Source organism: Apostichopus japonicus, chromosome 23, assembly GCF_037975245.1.
Source record: "Apostichopus japonicus isolate 1M-3 chromosome 23, ASM3797524v1, whole genome shotgun sequence".
Lineage (NCBI taxonomy): Eukaryota > Metazoa > Echinodermata > Holothuroidea > Aspidochirotida > Stichopodidae > Apostichopus > Apostichopus japonicus.
Window position 1 is genome coordinate 4,714,343 of NC_092583.1, and position 20,174 is coordinate 4,734,516.

Genomic DNA, 20,174 nt, shown 5'->3' on the forward strand with positions numbered 1-20,174 from the left:
ATGTATAGGGGTCATGGGAGAGGGTGAAGGTGCAGGGTGATGTGGGGGTGTAGGGGAGGGAGACAGGTGGAGGGGTTTCATCCCCTAAAGAGGGTACCATCTCAAAGTTCAGTGCTGCAATCAAGTCATGTTGCACATGATTTCTTTCTTGTCCAATGTTCCTGTGCAAAGTCCTGACAATAGGGATGAGTTTTGCCAAATATGATAACTGAGGAGGGAGGATGGGAAGGGCTTACCCATTCTGACCCAATTTCTTCACATTTGTTGTAATTTAAATTTGAGCAAAATACACAATCTAAAATCCAATGGCTCTCATCCTTTTTACTCCCACCTTACATCCTCGAACCTTTCTTGGTTTGAAACCTCATATTACGTCACAAATGGTTTGGCAATGCCCGACTCTTTCTTCCATCCTGATATACCGTGAAATGTATTTTACCCTGTTTGTGTTCACAGTTCAGCAACAGATACCAAAGTAGGTTTCATGCATCTCGCTTCCCTGCTGCCATTACCAAATCTGTTCAGCCTCTAAGGGTCCATGCCAACCCAACCCACGGCTCACGGATAACAGGGAGTGACTTCTCTAGACACCAGGCACTCAACGGTCAGAACAACAGACCACAACCATCAACTGTGACGAACCAGAGAGATAAACCAACTAGACCCAAAGCTGCAGTTGGGGAACGTCCACCAGTTCCCTCAGTTGGAAGGATCCCGGAATCTGCAAGACTATTCTTCCAACGGCAACGCCGGCAGTAAATCCCATGACTCAGACTTAGCCCCAGAGGAAGCTTTAGTGTCCCCACCCCCATTTTCCCCCTCCCCTTCTTTCCCCTTCCATCTCCAACCATGCTGCCTTCTAACCCCCTTTTTTCTGCTTTTTTTCTTCCTTATTGGAGTTTTTTTCCATTTTTTCCATCTCCCCACCCTCTCCCCTCCCTATCCAAAAGTTTTCTAAAATAATTATTTGTCGATTTTTTTTATTAAGGATGTTCTCATTTTTTTCTTAAATTCACCCTTTAAGTCCCCCCCCCCCCCTCCCACTACTGCTGACTTTAGGGTACAAGTTTGGGGTCATTTCTGGGTTGAACTGTTTGGGAGTAACATCAGAAATTAATATAGCCTTATGAGATTCTAATTTTAGTCAGGGATGTTCATAATAACTGCTGCTCTTTGAAGTGAAAAACTGTGAGAAATGAAACCAAGTGATGTCTGAGTCGGAATATAGCCTCTGAGAATGAACGTTGATCAGGACTTTTAGTAGTAGCTGCTCTTTGAAAGTGGGAATCATGAGAAATGAAACTGATTTATATCTGGGTCGAAGTTTGTTTGGAAATGGAACTGATGGAAGCCACTGTAGCCTTCTCAGAATGAAATTTCAGTGTTAAAGGACTTTTAATAAAGCTGCTCTTTGAAAGCAAGAATCATGAGAACTAAAACCTAACGTAAAAGTTTAAGTCAAGGAAAAAACCATGTGCAATGATACTAAAACTACATATTTTGTAAATTAAATTTCAATCAATACATTTGCAATTCAAGATAAAACTACTTACCCTGTTTACTGTGCTCCCGTTTATGCATTCCTCTCGTCTGGCCCCCCTTTTTCAGTACTTACCTGAATCCCATGCAGAGAATTACAGGCATTGAAGACTCGCCCCAAACCGTGTGCCGTCCTGTGAAAAAGTTAACTTTCCGTTGCTTGCAAGTGACATTTTCTTCTTGTCGCTACAAAATGGCAGGCAGTAAGGAAACGTGATACCTTGTTATCTTTAGCTGGGCCTGAGATGTCCATCGCTGTATCGTTAGTCCACTGTGCTATGGGTATTGACCGCAGCTGTATTTACTGACTATACACTAGTGTCTAATTACCGACTGTAGCAAGCTGTGTGTGTATTTTCTGGGATCGATAGTGGTGTCTAACACTTCTGTTACACCTCATTCGAAACCAGGTCAGATTACCGGCATTAGACGTTTCTTTTTTGTGCGAGTCTTCACACCCTTTAAACAGTGCCAGACAATCGAATGACCAATGCTTTGCTTGGTTTTGATCATAATCCGTCAATTTTTCGACTTGTTTACCGTAATTGCTATACCATGCGGAAATTCAAAGTCAATATTTCAAGATAAAAATATTGAACTTTCGATAAAGTATTTACAAATGATAGTCGATATAACAAGAAAACAAAGTCGAAAAGTTGATAATATGATAGTTTCAAATTTTAAGAAACACGTCGAAAGTTTGATATGAAAACGGTTATAATTTCCATTATACTGGTTCCTTGTACAACTACCTATTGTGGTGATTTAGTTTGGTTCAGATATCATCATTTTCATGCTCGTTTTAGAAGAGCTTTAAAGAAAACAAATACATAAGATTGAAGATGGTGAGGGGGGGGGGGGATGGCAATCTGAATAGTTGGTCAGTCAATGGAGCAATTAAGAGGTATAACAACCAAATACATCAACAAACTGAGTAGAAACGGAGATTTTAGGTCACTCGAAAGAATACTGAAAAGGGGGAAAACGGATTTTACCGCATTTTCGTAAGGGTTGAGAGTATCGCAATTGCGCGTAGCCAAGAGGGGGGGGGGCGGCGAAGGGGGAGACGCCCCCCCATTGAGCATGTTTTAATTATTTTTTAAAATGTTTTTATGATATCGCTAGTAATTTCAAAAGAGAAAATGCTAAGATGGAACTTACAAGGTATGGGAAGTGCCATTTGGCCAGCCATCTGGGAGGCATTTTCAGCCAAAATTTTCTTGTATGCTTCGCGCCAACTCACGGTAGCGCTACGCTTAGATAGTTTGCAGAGCCGTATATAGAGAGAGTTTGGCCAACTGGCGATTTGTGACGTCACACGCAAACCATGGGCATCAAAATAGGTCCAGTTGTCGTTACCAGTTGCGCGAAACACGAAAAACACCACACACAATATATAGCAGCTTTGCACACTGTGCTCGTTGCGAACAAACGAAGCGACTCAGAATGTCAGATTTTGACAGGCATACGAGGAACAAAATGGATATCAGGTACTGAATTAGAGTATGCGTAAGTTAATGACATTTACGTTTATCTTCACACCTGAAATGCATAGAAAACTCGCTGAAAACCTTTCATTACACTTGTTTATTTTACGCCTCATACTACTAGTCCTACTTTAGTCATACAAACGAAAAGCACACATCAACAGTCCTGGCTAGGCTAGATTACAGACGCAGCATCAGGCCTACATTAATAGATCCTTCAATTAAATAAAGTAGGCCTACACATAAAATGACAATTTATGCTTCACTGATCTTTTCAGGTTTGCCAAAAGTAGTGGTACCAGAGGTCATTGTCTTAAACTCCAGAAGTTACATAGTAGGATTAATATTCGGCATAACTTTTTCTCTGAAGTCTAATACAACTTGTACAAGGGTTGTGAATGGATGGAATGGATTGCCTGAGAAGGTTGAATTGCAAGTAGTGTGAATGGGTTTAAGAATACTTTGGATGAGTACATTAAGCATTGTAATTGGGTATGACATTTGATGTCCTCGGTTTTATTCCTCTCATATAGCCTTAGGGTCCTTAATGGGGACTTGAATGTCTCTCCTGGTCTTTTTTTCTACTAAACTAAACTATATACTTGAGTGTAGGAGTTAGCAATAGTTGGGAGTCTGTGGGCAAACCTAAGACTGATATGTGGTGTTAATTTCTCAGGAATGTAGTACTAGGCTATAGTAGGTACAATAGATTGAATGGGTCTGTCAAGAAGAAAAAACCCTGCAACAACTGAATACTGGTGTATGTTGTAGCTTATGTATTTTCCATTAACATATATACTATACGGTCATGTCCTTAATAAGGTTTCATGGATCACACTGACATAGTGTGCCTACTTGTCTGTTCTGTCAACTGAGCACAGGGCTGATGACATCATTCAGTTTGAAGACAGCAAATGGCCATAATGATAATTATTACTTGTTACTTATTCTTCATACTGCCCTCACTGGCCTTACCTGAACAGTGATGTATAAAAATGCAAGAAGTCGTTATGCTTTTCATTTAAGAGTCGTTTCAGCCTGTCCTATTTCAAACATATGATTGGCAGGTTTCCACGTTACATAGCTTATCAAAATGAAGTTGTTCTGTAAAGCAAGAAAATCACACATATGCATGCATGCATACAAACACACGCATATAACAATTTCTGAATATCTTTTCAGATGCCCAAAGGTACTGGAATGCAAGCTCTGTTGGGTGAATGAAACAACCCTCATTGTACTCTTTTATTATGGTCGGCGTAGCTGGAACCAGCAATGATGGTGATGTGGATTTTACAGTACCTAGACAAGAATTCAATAGCTGCTTTGTGTTGAAGTGGGTTCAACTTGCTCAAGGCCATGACAGGATGACGACTCGACATCAGGATGAATTATCTGTTGCAGAGCTCTATAAACCAGGCAGTTGTTCAAACATCCATTGGGTGACCCTCACAGTCTACCAGGCACTGCACCGCAGAAGCAAAATGAAGTGTGTGTGATACCTTCATCTTATGAGAGTGGAATGGTATCAGTGTGGCCTCTGTCAATTTGGCTTCAAGTCTTTGTTTTCTTGAAAGCTGAGAAGATCTTTCAGTGGTTTCACACTGACCTCTGTACTTGACAATTCATGTGTATTTGCCAGCTCAGGAGGAAGCCAGATTTTGATTACATTAACCAATGCTGACTTTTTTTTGGACATGTGGTTCATCTGCAAGGAGGTGAAGGAAGCAGTTGGAGTTGCATGGATGTGGAATCTTGTTGATAGTCTGGCAGTCTTATCCACAGATTATCCCAAAGCTTCTCCACATTGCCACATTCAGAACTTATTACATTGATAAACTTGAAAATTGCAGGAATCTAACCAAGCACCCATCAAGGGAATTTGTTTGTATAATTATTGAAAGCTGTGACCTTCTGATGTGACAGATTAATGTGAAATATAGGGCAGTAGGTTACCTTGTAAATGAACCTTGTTATTGTTTGATTGTATCTAATGTTTGCAAAATTTAAAGTTGCATGCTACCAATTGAAACATAATTCTTTCTCTATTAATGGGATATAAATACTTCTCCTTAAAGGGTGTGAAGACTCCCGCACAAAGAAACGTCTCATGCCCGTTATCTGACCTAGTTTCGAATGCGGTGTAACAGAAGTGTTAGACACCACCATTGATCCCAGAAAGTACACACACAGCCTGCTACCATCTGTAAATAGACATAAGTGAACAGTCAATACAAACATCACGGTCAATACCCACAACACAGTGCACATAGCAGCGTGGACATCTCAGGTCTAGATAAAAGATAACAAGGTATCAGGTTTCATTACTGTCTGCATTTTGTAGCGACACAAAAAAAAACTTCACTTGCAAGCAACGGAAAGTAAACTTTTTCAGAGCGCGGCATTCGGTTTAGGGCGAGTCTTCAATACCTTTAAATATACTGCATCGGCTGTTGTCACTTGATCATTTGCTTGTGTGTGAGCTAAACAGCATAAATAATATGTAAAAAAATAATACAAACTTTCAAATTGCCAGATATTTACTTGCTCAAAATCATTATCCCATCATGATTTGTTGCTATCCTTGAGTCCATTATTCAGATGATGAGGCAGATTCCCTTCAACTCGCCATGATGAAGGTAAAACCTTATATCTTAACCAACTGCCATTGAGTGTCCATTTGAAAGTTTCAAACACACAAGTGCATTGATTAAAACAAAGACTTTATTGCTGTGGTTGCAGGAACTGGATTTCAGTCTAGTAGTCACTCGCCAGGTTCGTCTTTATCACAGTCTGCTAACTGTGGCTTTTTATGTTAGGAGTTTTTCTTCAGAGCACATGTCACCTTTGATTTGTAAAAAAGTCCTAAAATTTAGGGAGTTAAAATTTACTGTCTAAAGATAATTTAAAAAGATTTTTTTTAACTTCAATCGTCAATGTGGGTGTCAATTAAGGGAATAAGGAGTTACTGATGCAATGACTTTCTGGCATAAGTGCATTTATAATGTGTTAAAACTTGAAAGGTGTATCATACTGCATCCTCCTCCCCCCCCCCCCTCTTAATTTGCACTCCGTTGGAATGCACAGACAGTTTTGCTTATTAATGAAATACCAGTTAACACTAAATTTTCAAGTCTTCCTTTAAAACAGTCAAACGAAACCGTGCATTGCCTAAGCTAGGCCTACGCAATATTTTGAACATTTCTTTGGTGGTGACAGGGCTCTTAAGATAATTCAGTGACTTAGACAAGAGTGTAGGGTAGTCTGCAATAAGCATGACTATGGCTAGGCTACCAGTACCATAATTAGCCTTGGCCTAGTGGTCTTTGAAATGTAGCCTAGGCCCCTGCTACTTTGATAAATGATAGTTGACTGCATCCAAATTAAACCAAGGCCTAGGCTATAATTTTGAAGAAGAAAAAATTAGGCTGAATTCATGTTAGCCTAAAAAGGCTAGGCCAATGCTGACAATTAACACAAACCAAGATCATTTAACCATTTGGGCACTTGTTTATGGCATACTAAAAGGGTCTATATAATTAGGCCGGTATGTGTACACAACCCACAAGTTGCCAATGAGTATAGACCTAGCCTAACTAGTTTAGGCCTAGGCTACTTTGTATTCCTTAGGCCTAGTTTAATTGGGCCTTATACTGTGCCATATTATGTAATGTGCTATAACAGTTGTAGTAATAGCAAGAATGGTCCAGGTCTAACTAAGCCCAGGCTTAACTTATGCTTCAGGCTTAACTAAGAATTAGGGCTTTACGTGATGCCTAGAAGCTAGCCCACCCTTTTACATTAAACTAAAAGTTATACTTTTTTAGGCTAGGAATATCCTAGGCATACAATAACTAGGAATTAGGATAACTAGCCTATATGTGCGACTGAAACTGCCATGCCTATGATTAGGAGAGCTGGCATAATGAAATCGAATTTGTGGATCGTAAAACGAGAGAAAATAGCCATGAATGTAATTACAGAAACCAGTCTGAACGTAAAATTCTCGCATTGCTTGTACTTTACTCGTATTACACTAGGGCCTATGGCTAGTATGGGCCTAGGCTACACAGACTTTTTTCATTGAATCTCCATCTTGTTCTTTCTACTTCCAAAAAATTCCTCTTCTTTTATGGTCAGTCGGAAAATCAAACAACAATATCCATGTTCTGACCGATTGCAGCATCCCCAGCACCATTTCTTTCATAATTTCGTACTTTTTCGTGTACACAAACGATAGTCTATACACTGTGAGTATGCGTATCGCCTGCTCTAAAGTTTTCAAGTGGACCTATTTTACCACCCTGTGTGGGCGTTTTCCCTCTCGACCAATCCAAATCGGTTACATGGTTGGCCAAACTCTCTCTATATACGGCTCTGATAGTTTGCAATGCCGTATCTACGGCTCTGAAAATTTGCCTACATTTTCGCCCTCCCTTGGCAATTTCCTGGCTACGCGCCTGTTTTTACCTCTGTGTAGTTTGACCTTCACGACCTTTGACCATTATTTGTGACATATTTTGTATCAAATGGCAATGGCATCAGTTATAAACAGTACTGGTGTTGCCAAAGAGCAGAGGATGGAGGGGTATTGTTGTTTCCTTACATACAATCCAATATCAAAACACAAAGGAGCAAATGATGATATTCGAAACATAATTAGTATGCATGGTGATTACTTTATTTACTAACTAAGAGACAGGTTAACCACAACCAATAGAGTGACATTCCTTCTTCGTTTACAGATCTGATCTTCGGTAAAATGTAACAGATGATTCAACAAGGTCAGAGGTCAAGCCAAGGCTTTCTTGAGGTCATCATAATTATAGCTTTTATTTAGCAGTTTAGGAACACTGCAGAAGGTATTATCGATCATAAAAAAAATTCTACAAAACAACAGTTCTCTTAATGTGTTCGTTATATGAAGTATTGGCCCCAAAATTAAGCATGCTACAACTTGGTACAGGTTTTTAAAAGTGTTTTTTCTTTTTCTTTCTAGTCGCCCAAAAGAAGTTCATTTGGACATTTAATTGTCAGAATTTGGCAAAATGATTTGAAGGGTGCAGTAAGATGGCGTTGAAATCTGATCTTCAGTGACCATAATTTAACTTCTTGGCATTTTAGCTAAGACCATATGTCGTAAACTGTTCCCTTTCTAAGGGAATCGTCGACACCTGACGATGATCACAAAGTCACAGTCTAGATGCAAGGGGACTGGGGTTGAGAGCGGATCAATGTTTGGTTGTTTAGTATTCGTGCCCATGGTTCTTTTTGGGTGACTTTTCTTAACCAGAAAACGTACAGTAAACTTACCAGAGAACATAAGTTCCGATGAATGTAAAAGCATCGAAAACAGAGAGGACCATTATTTGAATTTGTAGCATATTTGGGAGCAATACTTCAACTTATCACGTGATATAGTGATAACGCGACTTTTTTTACATAGCATTCGAGTTTAGTCGCTAAATTTACGAAACTTACTACGTATTACGCACTAGTCAAGAAATGAATAAAAGATAGCAGTCCAGAGGGGTCAAGTAAACTTTACTTGGTGCAAACTGTGCATGCCAATTCGAATCGGTCTTTATAAGAACCACACGGCAAACCTCCAGTAGAAGAGCACACACCTTCGACAGGCTGCATAGATGCAAACTTTACCCGTTGATTATTTCTAGTGGTGGGGTTTCCGTTACCGGTTACCCGTTGATCTGTATCATTTCTAATGGTGGGGTTTCCGTCAAGGCATACGTACTGAACACGATAATGTGTTTCTCGCTCAGCCATTAAGAACCCACTGTATTCGAGGTTCCATTCACTCGACGGACAAGATAAACGAGCAGGGATCATGAGCATAGTATTTCGACCGATAGACTCACATACTGCACAAGGAACATCGTGCCCTGCTAATGGATCTAGTGGCGGGAAATCCTCCCTGTATTTCACAGTATAGATAGAGCTTCTTCTTTCTTGTTTACCAGACTGCGAATTGTTGTTGTATTCAGGTGTTTCTGGGAGGCACAGGTAGTTACTGTCTCCTCCCTTAGCAACACGATCTGGCGCCGCAGCTAGACCACTGTATACTTTATTAGCGGTGGTTGGACACTCGTCACGGCCCCAGCGAATGTAGATACTGCCAGATACTTAAATATAACAAAGAAGAAAAACATAATAATAATGCATATATCATTGTTTGAGTCGAGTCCACTTAACCCCACCCCCCCCTCTCCACCCAACCTTACGAGTCCACTTCCGGTAAGCCGGTATATTGGAATCGAGGTATTAAAAATCAATTAAGTTCAACATTCAGGAGGAAAAAACGTCTGCTAATATAGTGTATTACATGAGACCTATTGCAAAGTCCTGTAATGACGAAAAACGCATACGACTAATGCAATTCGAAGCAGTCCACTAATTAGGTAGAACTCGGAGTAAGACTTCGAGCCGGAAACTCGTACACTTAGGCCGTTAGTTTCACATTATTGTGACTACTTGCACTGCAGACGTACGCTAAAATAGATACGGTAACTAAGCATGCATATCGGTCTATTCATTACATATTGTTGAATGCATATAGAAGCAATGCAATATAGAAAAGGTTCTATCTTTACCTGAAGCCGTACACTTCCTTTGATGGACCTTAATTATGCATATCTCGATAACCACAGTCTATATATTGTGAACACTCTCATCCCACTGGGGTTTATGGCGTTTTTGGTTTCGATGATAATCGTAACCTATTTAGTCATGTAGGTGGATGAGTGCGTGTATGAGTGTGACGCCTTGCTTGTTAACACGATAACTCAAGAAGGGAAGCTTGAATCAATCTTAACCTTGGTGAGTAGGTGTACCACATTGAGTCGAAAAAGGCTATCGTTCTTAGAGAAGGTCACAGATCATTTGGGGTCACCAGGGGTCAAATTGTGAAAACAAAAAATTGTGAATAGCTGTGCCAGCATCATTGGAGATTCCAGCGCCATTACCAAACGGGCAAATTGACATACGCCTCACTCCGCAGGAAATCTCTCACATATAAGCATAGCTTAGAACCCCTTAACGCCATAACAATGCACGTTGCATTAATGCATAGAAGCCAGTCACTGCTTGTCGCTTGCAGCAAATTGAAGATCAACCGCTCACCCAAAAGCGTCAACCTACATTGCTACTTTACGTAGAGTCTAAATGTTAGGCAATGAAGTGCACAATTAATTTTCCAGACTATTTGTAAGAAATTCTGTAAATAAAAAACAAACACATAGATTGTGAGACATATCTAAAAGTATATGTATGCGGAATGGAAAGCGAAAAGGAATCTTTAACATGTTTTTTAATTTTTTATGAATGGTTCAACGAAACAGTTTGTTGCTGCTCGATCAGTACTACTGGGTCGTAACAACACTAAGCAGTACTATCTACGGAACATAATGAACGTTTAACGACATTTTCAAGGCACCAAGAAATTGAAATGCGTCGTTTAACTGAACAAAAATGCAACTCGTAACATGTTACCAAAGTTCATCGATCAGTATAAGGTACCGCACCTTAATTAGAGTAGTGTACATTCGCTCGAAAGGTTAACCACTGTCAGAGAAAATTTGCTGCTTGTTTAAGCATGTTTTCAGTAACTATCATTGTTTGTTCTGCCTTTATATGAAAAATCATAATTTAAAACACAGATGGTGTGAAAATAGGGAGGATCGAAGGTGATATAAACCATTTAATAAAATCTTTGGTTAAATGTTGATATTACTCCGAGCGAGCAGATGGAAGGGTGTGGGTTCAGTATGCTAAACTTGCTCCTCTTCTAGCTCAAAATCTAAACGGTCATGATATGGAAGTTTGCAAGTGCCATAATAGGCCAATATCTCAGCTATCTATGCTTTGGCAGGACTTGAAAGTGACGAGTTTAGTGTGTACGTCAATGGAACAATTAATTGTGATGCGAGACCATTTGATTACCGCTAGACTGCATCTTTCCTTTGGTATTTCAATGGCAGTGACAGAACGGGCGATATCATATACGGCTTTGCTAGCCTATAGACCTAGCTACAAGTTAACTAGTAGTAGTAGTAGTAGTAGTATAGTAGGGCCCTACTATACCGTTGCAAATATAAAGTTATCGTTGTATTAAAGCTACAGTAGTTTCTATGTCTAGGCTATATTCAATGGATAGGATAGGAAAGTAGAATTCAGCACAAGTATTAGGTGATAACCAGCTTTGTTGGGACTGAGATGACAGTTTGCTCTTCCTGTTTGTCAAGTAGGCCTATAGGCCTAATTGCTAATTAAGAAGCATAAGATGCAACACGACAGAGTCATTCTTGGACCTTCCAAGCAAATAACGATGAAGATTAAATGTTTGTGGTAAATGTTAAACAGCATGTCAATTATTGTTCAGCGACATAAAAAAAGAGAGGTTAGGCCTATGTTTTGATGATAAGATTACGATTTCGTCGAAACCTCGTTACCATAACGTAGGCACCCTTTGCGCGAGTCATTGTTTTGGGTGTACCAAGATGGCGCGAGCGTTCTTCCAATAAGATCAGTGATTGCTGTCAGTAGGAGCGATATGGCTTCTATGTAGGTAACAGTCGACCGGGATGAGAATATTTTTTTCTGAAACTGACACTGAAATTATTTCCTCGCTTCTGATTGGCTCTCAGCGAGCACGTCAAACGTCAAACAGCGAACAAGTCAAAAGACACAGACATATCGTCAAATGCCTTTTTTTGTGTACACTCACTGGCTGGCACACACTCGCTCGCAGTCTTCACGGCCACTGCATATTCGACTAGGCCTATCATGATTCACTGACTGAATTCATTTTGAATTTATGATTATAAAACCAAAAGTATCGCAATTCCGAATGTACACAAACACCTCGTACATATGTACATCGGCTACATGCAAGGGCGTAGGAACCGGGGGGCTGGGGGGCGCCAGCCCCCCCAGTGAAAAATGTGGAGGGGCGGAAGTATCATTCCGCCCCCCCCCCCCCCCGCTTCGCAAGTCAAAAAACCCCTTTTTCATTTCCAAATGAGAAAAAAAATCTCATTTGGAGCACCAAATTGCATCTAAGGCCTGGTGAAAATACAAAATTAAGTTTACAAAATGGAGTGGGTGTTGAAGTGTGCTATATTGCACCAAATTGCATCTGAGGCTACCTGGAAATGCAAAAAATTCCAAAGGGGAGGGGGACACCCCCTCCTCTTAGACCCCTCTCCCAGGCCGGCCATTAGTCTTCAGCCCCCCTCCACTCAAAAGTACCTTCCTACGCCACTGGCTACATGTATACAATTACAAATGCACTGTGTATTGTGTTGTATGCTATACATAGTACAATAGGCTACATAAAATGTGTTGTGTAGAGCGGAGTCAAGCGAGTAAACAAACGATCGAGGACTGCGACTGCCTATAATGGGCGCAGCAGTTTAGTTGGGAATAGTTGCTTCATTTTGTTAAGAACACTATAAACGTTCGTTCATATATACCTACCAAAAGTTCTGGAAAGTTGCTAGTGTGAATATCTTGAATTTGTTCGTGTTGATCATTCTGATATCGACAGAGTATGGAGGGATCCATGTTGAATACTAAAGTATATCACTTGATCGCTGAGAGCCAATCAGAATCGAGGAAATAATTTCAGCGTCAGTTCAGTTTGAGCAAAAAATATTCGCGGCCGGGATGTGTCCACGTAAAGGAGTGTTCATTAAAAGGATATTATATACAGAAGGATAGCACATCTTGTAAATAACAGCTTAGCACGGTAATTTGTATTAACTTGGCTAAGCGTTAACAATCCTATTGTGTTACCACGGGATGAATTAACCATTCAAGCCAGCAACCGTTTACAACGATATGAATGATTATAATTACCAGTCTCTAGTTTGTAGCGTGAAATAGCATGGATAATTAACATATTTTAAAGGTGTGGGTACAAAGTATGCAAGATCGTTTATTATACCAATTTACATGTAAACTATTCATGGTTTCGCTTAAGTTGTTATATATTTAATCCCGTATAGAATTGCATTTAAACAAACGGCTACACTTATAACTGTTTGGAATCTCAACCAACTGTCCACCAAGACGATAAATTCTCTGTTAAAATAATACTTCAGTACAAGTGTACTTTGTTCCTATCGTAATTGTTAATTTACCAATATAAAATTTCATTACCTGGTTTTTCATCGCTCATAATCTTAAGGTAACCGAACAGAGCCGCATTGACTTCGTTGTCAGGGTAGAGAGGTTCAATAGCAGCAAGATCACTATTGTCCAGAGCCGCATTGACTTCGTTGTCAGGGTAGATAGTTTCAATAACAACAGGATCATTATTGTCCAGAGCCGCATTGACTTCGTTGTCAGGGTAGATAGTTTCAATAACAACAGGATCATTATTGTGCAGAGCCGCATTGACTTCGTTGTCAGGGTAGAGAGGTTCAATAGCAGCAAGATCACTATTGTCCAGAGCCGCATTGACTTCGTTGTCAGGGTAGATAGTTTCAATAACAACAGGATCATTATTGTGCAGAGCCGCATTGACTTCGTTGTCAGGGTAGAGAGTTTCGATATCATCAGAGCTACTAATACAGTTATAGGGGTTCGTATCTATGTTGTCCACGATATCAACCCCTTGAGAAGGTGAAGGCTCCTTGGAACTGCGAATCAGTGGCTCCGCTTTCATCATTGTCGCGGTGTACACAGACATCAACAGTAGGATATGTGGTAGAAAACTATTAATTCTAGCCATTTCGGGAAGCGGCAGTAAATATTCTGCTGACAAAACGAGTTTAAGAATGAATAAGAATTAGTGTAATATTCTCACATCAGAAGGTAAAAAGTGATCTTTGTCTGTTGACTGTTGAAAAGTGAAACCACTGTGACCATAAAGAACTTTACACATACATAATTATATACCTCGTCGAAACAAAGTTCAAAGTGAGTGAAAATACTACATACCTGCATAATATAGTAGATAAAGAAGGGTTTCTACTTTAGACCCCCCTCCCCACCTTCTCTCAAAAGCCAAAGACAGGGGAGAGAGAAACACAGAGGTGAAGGTGGGAGGAGAGAGAGGTGGAGAAAGAAGCTATCACGCAAATAGCGATATCTTTGAAAGTCGATCTCATTCGTATGTTTGCGTTACTGATATAATCACGACTGTGTCGAACATTTCGCAACTGTCGACCTGTCTTATTGGTTTTCACTGTATTTTCAGCAACAATTCACTCTGATTCTCAGTAGTTTTTGCCATAGATAATAATCACTTTAAATTTGAAAACCACTTTTCTTTAATCTAAAATGACCTAATGATGACCGTTCCAGGGAACACTTTTGCTGCCGAAGTAGGGACAGTCCACATCGCCGGTGCAGCAAAAACATATGGCTGAACCCGATGGAAGGGTCGTTACGAAAGAGTTTCATTTCTTTCGCCACAGAAGATATAGACAATTTTACAAAGAACTTCCAATTTGTTATTTGCTGCCTCCCTCCTACTCCCCCCAGCGACCCCCGCCCATTCGGATATAGTACGTGCGCAAGTAGTTAGCAACAATATAGAGGAATATCGCGATTACAATTGTGATTTCTAAGTGTCAAACTGAGTTCCCCTCTTTCTACTCCCCTCACACAATTTGAAATAAACTATGGGTCATGATTAGCATCTTAGTCTGCATGTACAATTAGGAAGGTTCAATGTCTTCACAATCAAACAGATTTCAGCAAAAATGAAATTATTTAAGAATTAATACCCGACAAAACATTTACTACAATGTCCCTGTCTATTTGTAGTTTTTTTTTCATGCATCAGATATTATAGACATCTCCACTGAACGTCATGAAACTATACTCAACATCACAGTTTCATTTAGACTTAAATTCATAACACTAAATTTTACATATGGTTGAAGACGATATATTGGAAAATTAATTTACGCATAACCCTCTTCTGAGAATGTTTTAGCAAGACATTTAAAGTTTATGCTGCAAACTATAATAAGACAACTTTGACAACACTTTTTGTTAAAACGAACTATAATCGATCGAAATAACTTAATAAAACTTACCTTGATCAAACTAGACAGTCGATCTTCCACAAGTTGTTGCAAGTCAAGGAGTAAAATGTCTGAATGATGGATTTAATAGAAGAAGTGGCAATCTCTCAAGATCTCGCCTTCTAATGAGTTGAATGCACATGCTCACTATAATAAACCTTCCAATTAGTTGAATGCGCGTGCTCAGTATACCATTGCGCAATGTGTCATATAATCTCACAGTAAAGAAAAAACAGCAGTGGTGGTATTACGTGACTTCATTTACATATTGCAATATAATATCACTGACAAACAAATATAACTCAAATAATAGGCTAGATAATATTTTCTTACATAAAGGTGCACATTTACATCTTGGGTACCCGCTAATAAGTTTCATGTACCTCCGGAGGCTGACTCAAATCAGTATTTCAATCGTGCTTATGTATTACTATAATTGCTTCAGTTTCCAGAAATTGAATGACACCACAGTTCCTTCCAAATATGAGAGCAATGTACCCATAATGCTGCATGTGCTTCCTTTCTTTGAGGAAGTTGGTTAGATACGTATAGATAAGTATAGGAAGCCTAACTATCGATTGTGATGGGATGGGGCAGAATACCAGTGGGGTCTGGTGTATCCCAGAAGAATGTTTCACTAAGGTGGCCCAGATTGGACGTTTCTACTCTAATTTTCTATACGAATTTCAGTGTTTGTCTATTTCATGGAATCATCAAAATTCGAAAAAAGAAAGAGAAAACTAAATGCATGAGGTACCGGTATATGAATGAAAAAATTACCATTTTGATTCCCTGGCACTACTCATATGAAAGTTGTGACATTTTGATGCAGTTAGCGTTACCCGCCCCCCTCCCCCCTCCCCCGTGGAGTGTATGCCTATAGTTGAAAAAGTGAGGAGGAATGCACATACTCCTGCTCCCTGAATTTTTTAAGTGGGGGCGTCGGGAGGAGGGTAGGGGTTCCCTTGTTCCTATGCCTAAGAGGTATGACCGTTGAAAGTGGGTAAATTGGTTGTAGTTAGTTTATGCTGTCGCTTAGGAAGAGATGGTGTTACCTTTCTATCTCTAACGTGTAGTATTGAAGCTCAAAAATCGATACAAGAGAACAAGACAATTTAAAAATGCTGTAACATCGGTCTCACAACAACTCCTTCCCCTAACTAATAACAGCAACCTTCTACATCCTCCAATTAATTATTCCTATGAAGGGAACATGATCAAATTTCGTTTCGCTTATTTCTAGCATTAAATCACAATGATGTTACATTTGTTAATACATAGTTATAGGAATGAGGCAGCGGGACCAGAAGTAAGATAACTTTTCGAGCCCGGCCCCTTACATAGTAAAACGAGAAGATTAATGTTTATATAGAGAAAAGAAAACAAATTTAATGGAAAATTTGTTAATTTGTAGAAATAAATCATTACTGCTGAAGTGTTGCTACGCTTCATTGGTAAATTGGACCTAACAATATTAACTAATATTTAAGATACACCTCGTATTATTATATCCTGGGTACCCGCTGGACTGGTTCATGTGCCTCCATTGATTATGATCAGCTAACTCGAACCATACTTAAGTTTCATAAAAAAAAGTTAAAAAAACACGAGATATTTGATTCCTTGTTGTAGATTACGGTTACAGCTTAAATAGAAGCCACCAACGGAATCACAAACGCTGCTACTTTATATTGCATCATCTCTTTTATCGAGAGTATCAACTGGTTCACGACATTTTGGGGCCTGATAAACGTCCCCGCATCTACAGAAGGATGAATATCAACAGAAATTAGACAAAGATTAAAAATACAGCTTACTAGCCACTTCAAGGCGTGAGTGTCGCCATGTTTGTCGAAAATATCAGCGCCCAAAACCGCCGGGCGCCCTCCCTCTTATCTGGCATTTACTCCGCAGCATTTGTAGTTTCAATTTGAATTTGTAGGTTATGATACACGTAAATAAATTTATACCTGCAAATCCTCACAATTGTTTTGTAACTTCCTTGTTCGTATAACACCAAGTTGGTCAGAGTTCACAGTCCGGGTATGAGCATGCGTCTTCGATTAACCTTATCCAAATATGTGAAAAGGAAATTTCGGAACCGAACCATCAAAATTGAGGTTTCAACTTTAGAGAATGCATTGTCTTTTCACAGGATTAGAAGAATTCATACTGTAGCCATAAAACGATATTATCTACACATCATATCTTGTAATGAAACAGGTAGCAAAATGACCATGTCTAGAGATGATATTATTTTTTTATGTGAGGATTCCACAAACCTCCATGTCCATGTTTAATGTTGGAATCTAAAAACGACCATGAACATTGTATCGTGCAGGTTAACATTTGTCATGCCAATTTTAAAACAGGGGCGATTTTTATTCTGTTTTGTATGTGTTTGTGTTTCCTTTAAATACATGTGAAGTTTGATTCAAGGAATCACATTCCATGGACGCTGTGGGAAGGGCGTGGGCAAGTTGTGGATGCTTAGTGGAGGTCTCTGATAGATAGAAAAATATATTGACATAAAGAACAGAAATAGAAATGTGCATTTCCAATGCCACTGAGATTGGTTGAGTATCTTTGTAGAATTTATATGTGGTAATATGTGGTTTACATAAAGTAAGAAATAACATCATGGCTATTGCATCTCATGCATATTTACATGAGCCAAAAGCGATTGAATAACGCAGAGCTAATTAAAATATCAGTCAGTACCACCCCCTCCCCGACCGCACCTAATCAGTTAAGAATGTTGAATTGACGAGATACAATAAGTTGTCAATATTTTGCAGAAAATTGATCAATTGCTCAGATGAACAATTGAACATTTTGCAGAAAAATGTTGAATTGACGAGATATGATAAGTGGTTAATTAGACATAATGCAGAGATTGTTCAATTGCTCAGATGGAATGAAAAGAACAATTGAACATTTTGCAGAAAACTGTTGAATTGACAAGATATGATAAGTTGTCAATTAGACATTTTGCAGATAATTGTTCAATTGCTCTGTTAAAGCAACTGAGCAATCCAACATTTTCTGATGTAGGATAAAATATTATCTTGTTTTCTAAACAATTTACTGAAATAATGTCAACTTAATGGGGCAAAGATTTTCTTATGTTGATAACACTTTCAAGTTTCCGTAACTCTCCCATTGAAACAAATTGATCTGTTTGCTAAATACAGGGCTCTGCTGTGTAGTGTATGCCTATAGTTGAAAAAGTGAGGGGGAATGCACATACTCCTGCTCCCTGACTTTTCTAAGAGGGGGCCGTCGGGAGGAGGGTGGGGTCCCCTTGATCCTGTGTCTAAGAGGTATAACAGTTGAACGTGAGTAATATGGTTGTAGTTAGTTTATGTTGTGGCTTACGAAGCGATGGTGTTACCTTTCTATCTCTGACGTGTAGTAAAGGAGCTCGAAATTCGATACAAAAAAAAAAACAAGAAAAATTTAAAATGCTGTAACATCGGTCTCTCAACCCCCCCCCCCCCCCCTAACTCATACCCTAACTAATAACAGTAACCTTCTACATCCTCCAATTAATTGTTCCAAGGAAGGAACATGATCAAATTTCGTTTCGCTTATTTCTACCATTAAATCACAATGATGTTACATTTGTTAATACATAGTTATAGGAATGAGGCAGCGGGACCAGAAGTAAGATAACTTTTCGAGCCCGGCCCCTCACATAATAAATATGAGAAAATCAAAGTTTATATAGAGGAAAGAAAACAAATTTAATGGAAAATTGGTAATTTGTAGAAATAAATAATTACTGCTGAAGTGTTGCTATACACTTCATAGGTAATTTGGACCAAAAATATGTATTAATATTTAAGATACACCTCGTGTTGTTATATCCTGGATACCCGCGGGACTGGTTCATGTGTCTCCATTGGATATGATCAGCTAACTCGAACCATACTTAAGTTTCATACAAAAAATAAAGTTAAAAAACACGAGATATTCGATTCCTTGTTGTAGATTACGGTTACAGCTTAAAACGAAGCCAGTGAATCAGCTGATACTTTCAATGAAAGAGAAGATGCAACATAAAGTAGCAGCGTTAAATGTAATCGATAACATTATAACGTACTCTCAAGTGCGACATTATTTCACATTCGACAAAATGGTTTAATTTCATTTATCAAAATTGCACAAAGATATCCCCCCTTCCTAACAGATACACAGTTTATCTTGAATCCGTTATTCTGTGCAAACACTAAAAGGTAGTTTATATTCTTGCCGAGATTGGTCAAAATGGTATAACATTAGGCTCCTTTATTTACAAACTTTTGACTGTAATTTCTGTCCCAAATCTTGCATCCAAAGTAGGCTAGTTGTTGGTGTTGATATTTTCTCAAGGTTTTCGAGAAAAAACCTGTTGTGACATTCATGTAAGAAATGAACATATATTTACTGCTCCGGAGTATTTAATTGCAAGAGAGAGGTTGTTGATAAATGTAGCTAACAGACTTACAACACAAATGAAAAGGCATGTACCAAGAAATTTTCCCTTCCATGCATGAAATATACTCCATTGCAAGCAATATAAAATTTGCATATCTACAAAGAGAAGTATTTATGAAGGAATAACTAAATCAGAATTATGCAAAATTATGAAAAAAATGAATGCAAACAATGAAAGAAAAGAAAACAGCAATTTATGCTCGCAAAAACAAATGATGTGTTTATCCCTCCATTATGAAAAGTAATTTCAAGTGGTTTATGTACTAAAGTCAGCTGATCCATAAGTATGGGGTGGATGGAAGATTTTAATTATTAATCCCTCTGTTATTTTAGGGCATTATATTTTGGGAGGGGCTAGAAACAAGCGTTCCTGACGATGACTGTGCTGCTGGTCACAGCACCCACTAATTAATACATGTTAATGACGCAATAAAGAAAAACTATAAGCTGTGTAAATATTAATACACGCTCTATTACTGATAGGTGGCTTACCCTGTGGGTGGGGAATGGGATGGGGTGGTGGTAGGGGTAGGGAAGGGTGAGGGAGAAATGGGGGAAGGGTTGGGAAGGGGTTGCACTACAAGTGATGGAGAAGGGTTGACAAATGCACTTTGTT

The 20,174-nt window shown here is 39.0% G+C and overlaps 3 protein-coding genes across 7 annotated transcripts in view; 2 read left to right on the top strand and 1 right to left on the bottom strand.

Moving 5' to 3' along the window:
* LOC139964695 (alpha-catulin-like) overlaps positions 1-6,018 on the top strand; it is a 185,658-nt gene extending 179,640 nt beyond the window's left edge. The window contains exon 19 of the transcript XR_011792069.1: positions 5,345-6,018. The gene's annotated coding sequence lies outside the window, so the exon portion shown is untranslated. The remainder of the gene's footprint in view (positions 1-5,344) is intronic.
* LOC139964701 (uncharacterized) overlaps positions 1-20,174 on the top strand; it is a 104,592-nt gene that overhangs the window by 15,770 nt on the left and 68,648 nt on the right. Inside the window, exon 5 of one of the 4 annotated variants that reach the window (XM_071966556.1) lies at positions 457-948. The exons of the other annotated variants lie outside the window; for them this stretch is intronic. Coding sequence (XP_071822657.1) covers positions 457-532 — 76 coding nt within the window. The 3' untranslated portion in view covers positions 533-948. Of the gene's footprint in view, positions 1-456; positions 949-20,174 lie in introns of those variants that run through there. 4 annotated transcript variants of the gene reach the window in all.
* LOC139964707 (uncharacterized) lies at positions 7,686-15,221 on the bottom strand. Of its 2 annotated transcripts, none has more exons than XM_071966564.1 (3): positions 15,092-15,221; positions 13,203-13,799; positions 7,686-9,166 (listed from the first exon to the last, which is right to left on the bottom strand). In XM_071966564.1, the coding sequence occupies exons 2-3, from the start codon at positions 13,774-13,776 to the stop codon at positions 8,571-8,573; spliced, it is 1,170 nt and encodes a 389-aa protein (XP_071822665.1). In that variant the 5' UTR covers positions 13,777-13,799; positions 15,092-15,221; the 3' UTR covers positions 7,686-8,570. The 2 variants fall into 2 exon arrangements, with proteins under 2 accessions (XP_071822665.1, XP_071822666.1); XM_071966565.1 differs by having other exon boundaries at positions 13,203-13,802; positions 15,092-15,211.

What these genes read in the sequence shown, in the direction of transcription:
- LOC139964707 (XM_071966564.1), bottom strand. Translation starts at nt 13,776, where the DNA reads ATGGCTAGAATTAATAGTTTTCTACCACATATCCTACTGTTGATGTCT. An exon ending in TATGAGCGATGAAAAACCAG is followed by an intron (nt 9,167 to 13,202) that starts GTAATGAAATTT and finishes GTTATATTTAAG; the next exon opens with TATCTGGCAGTATCTACATT.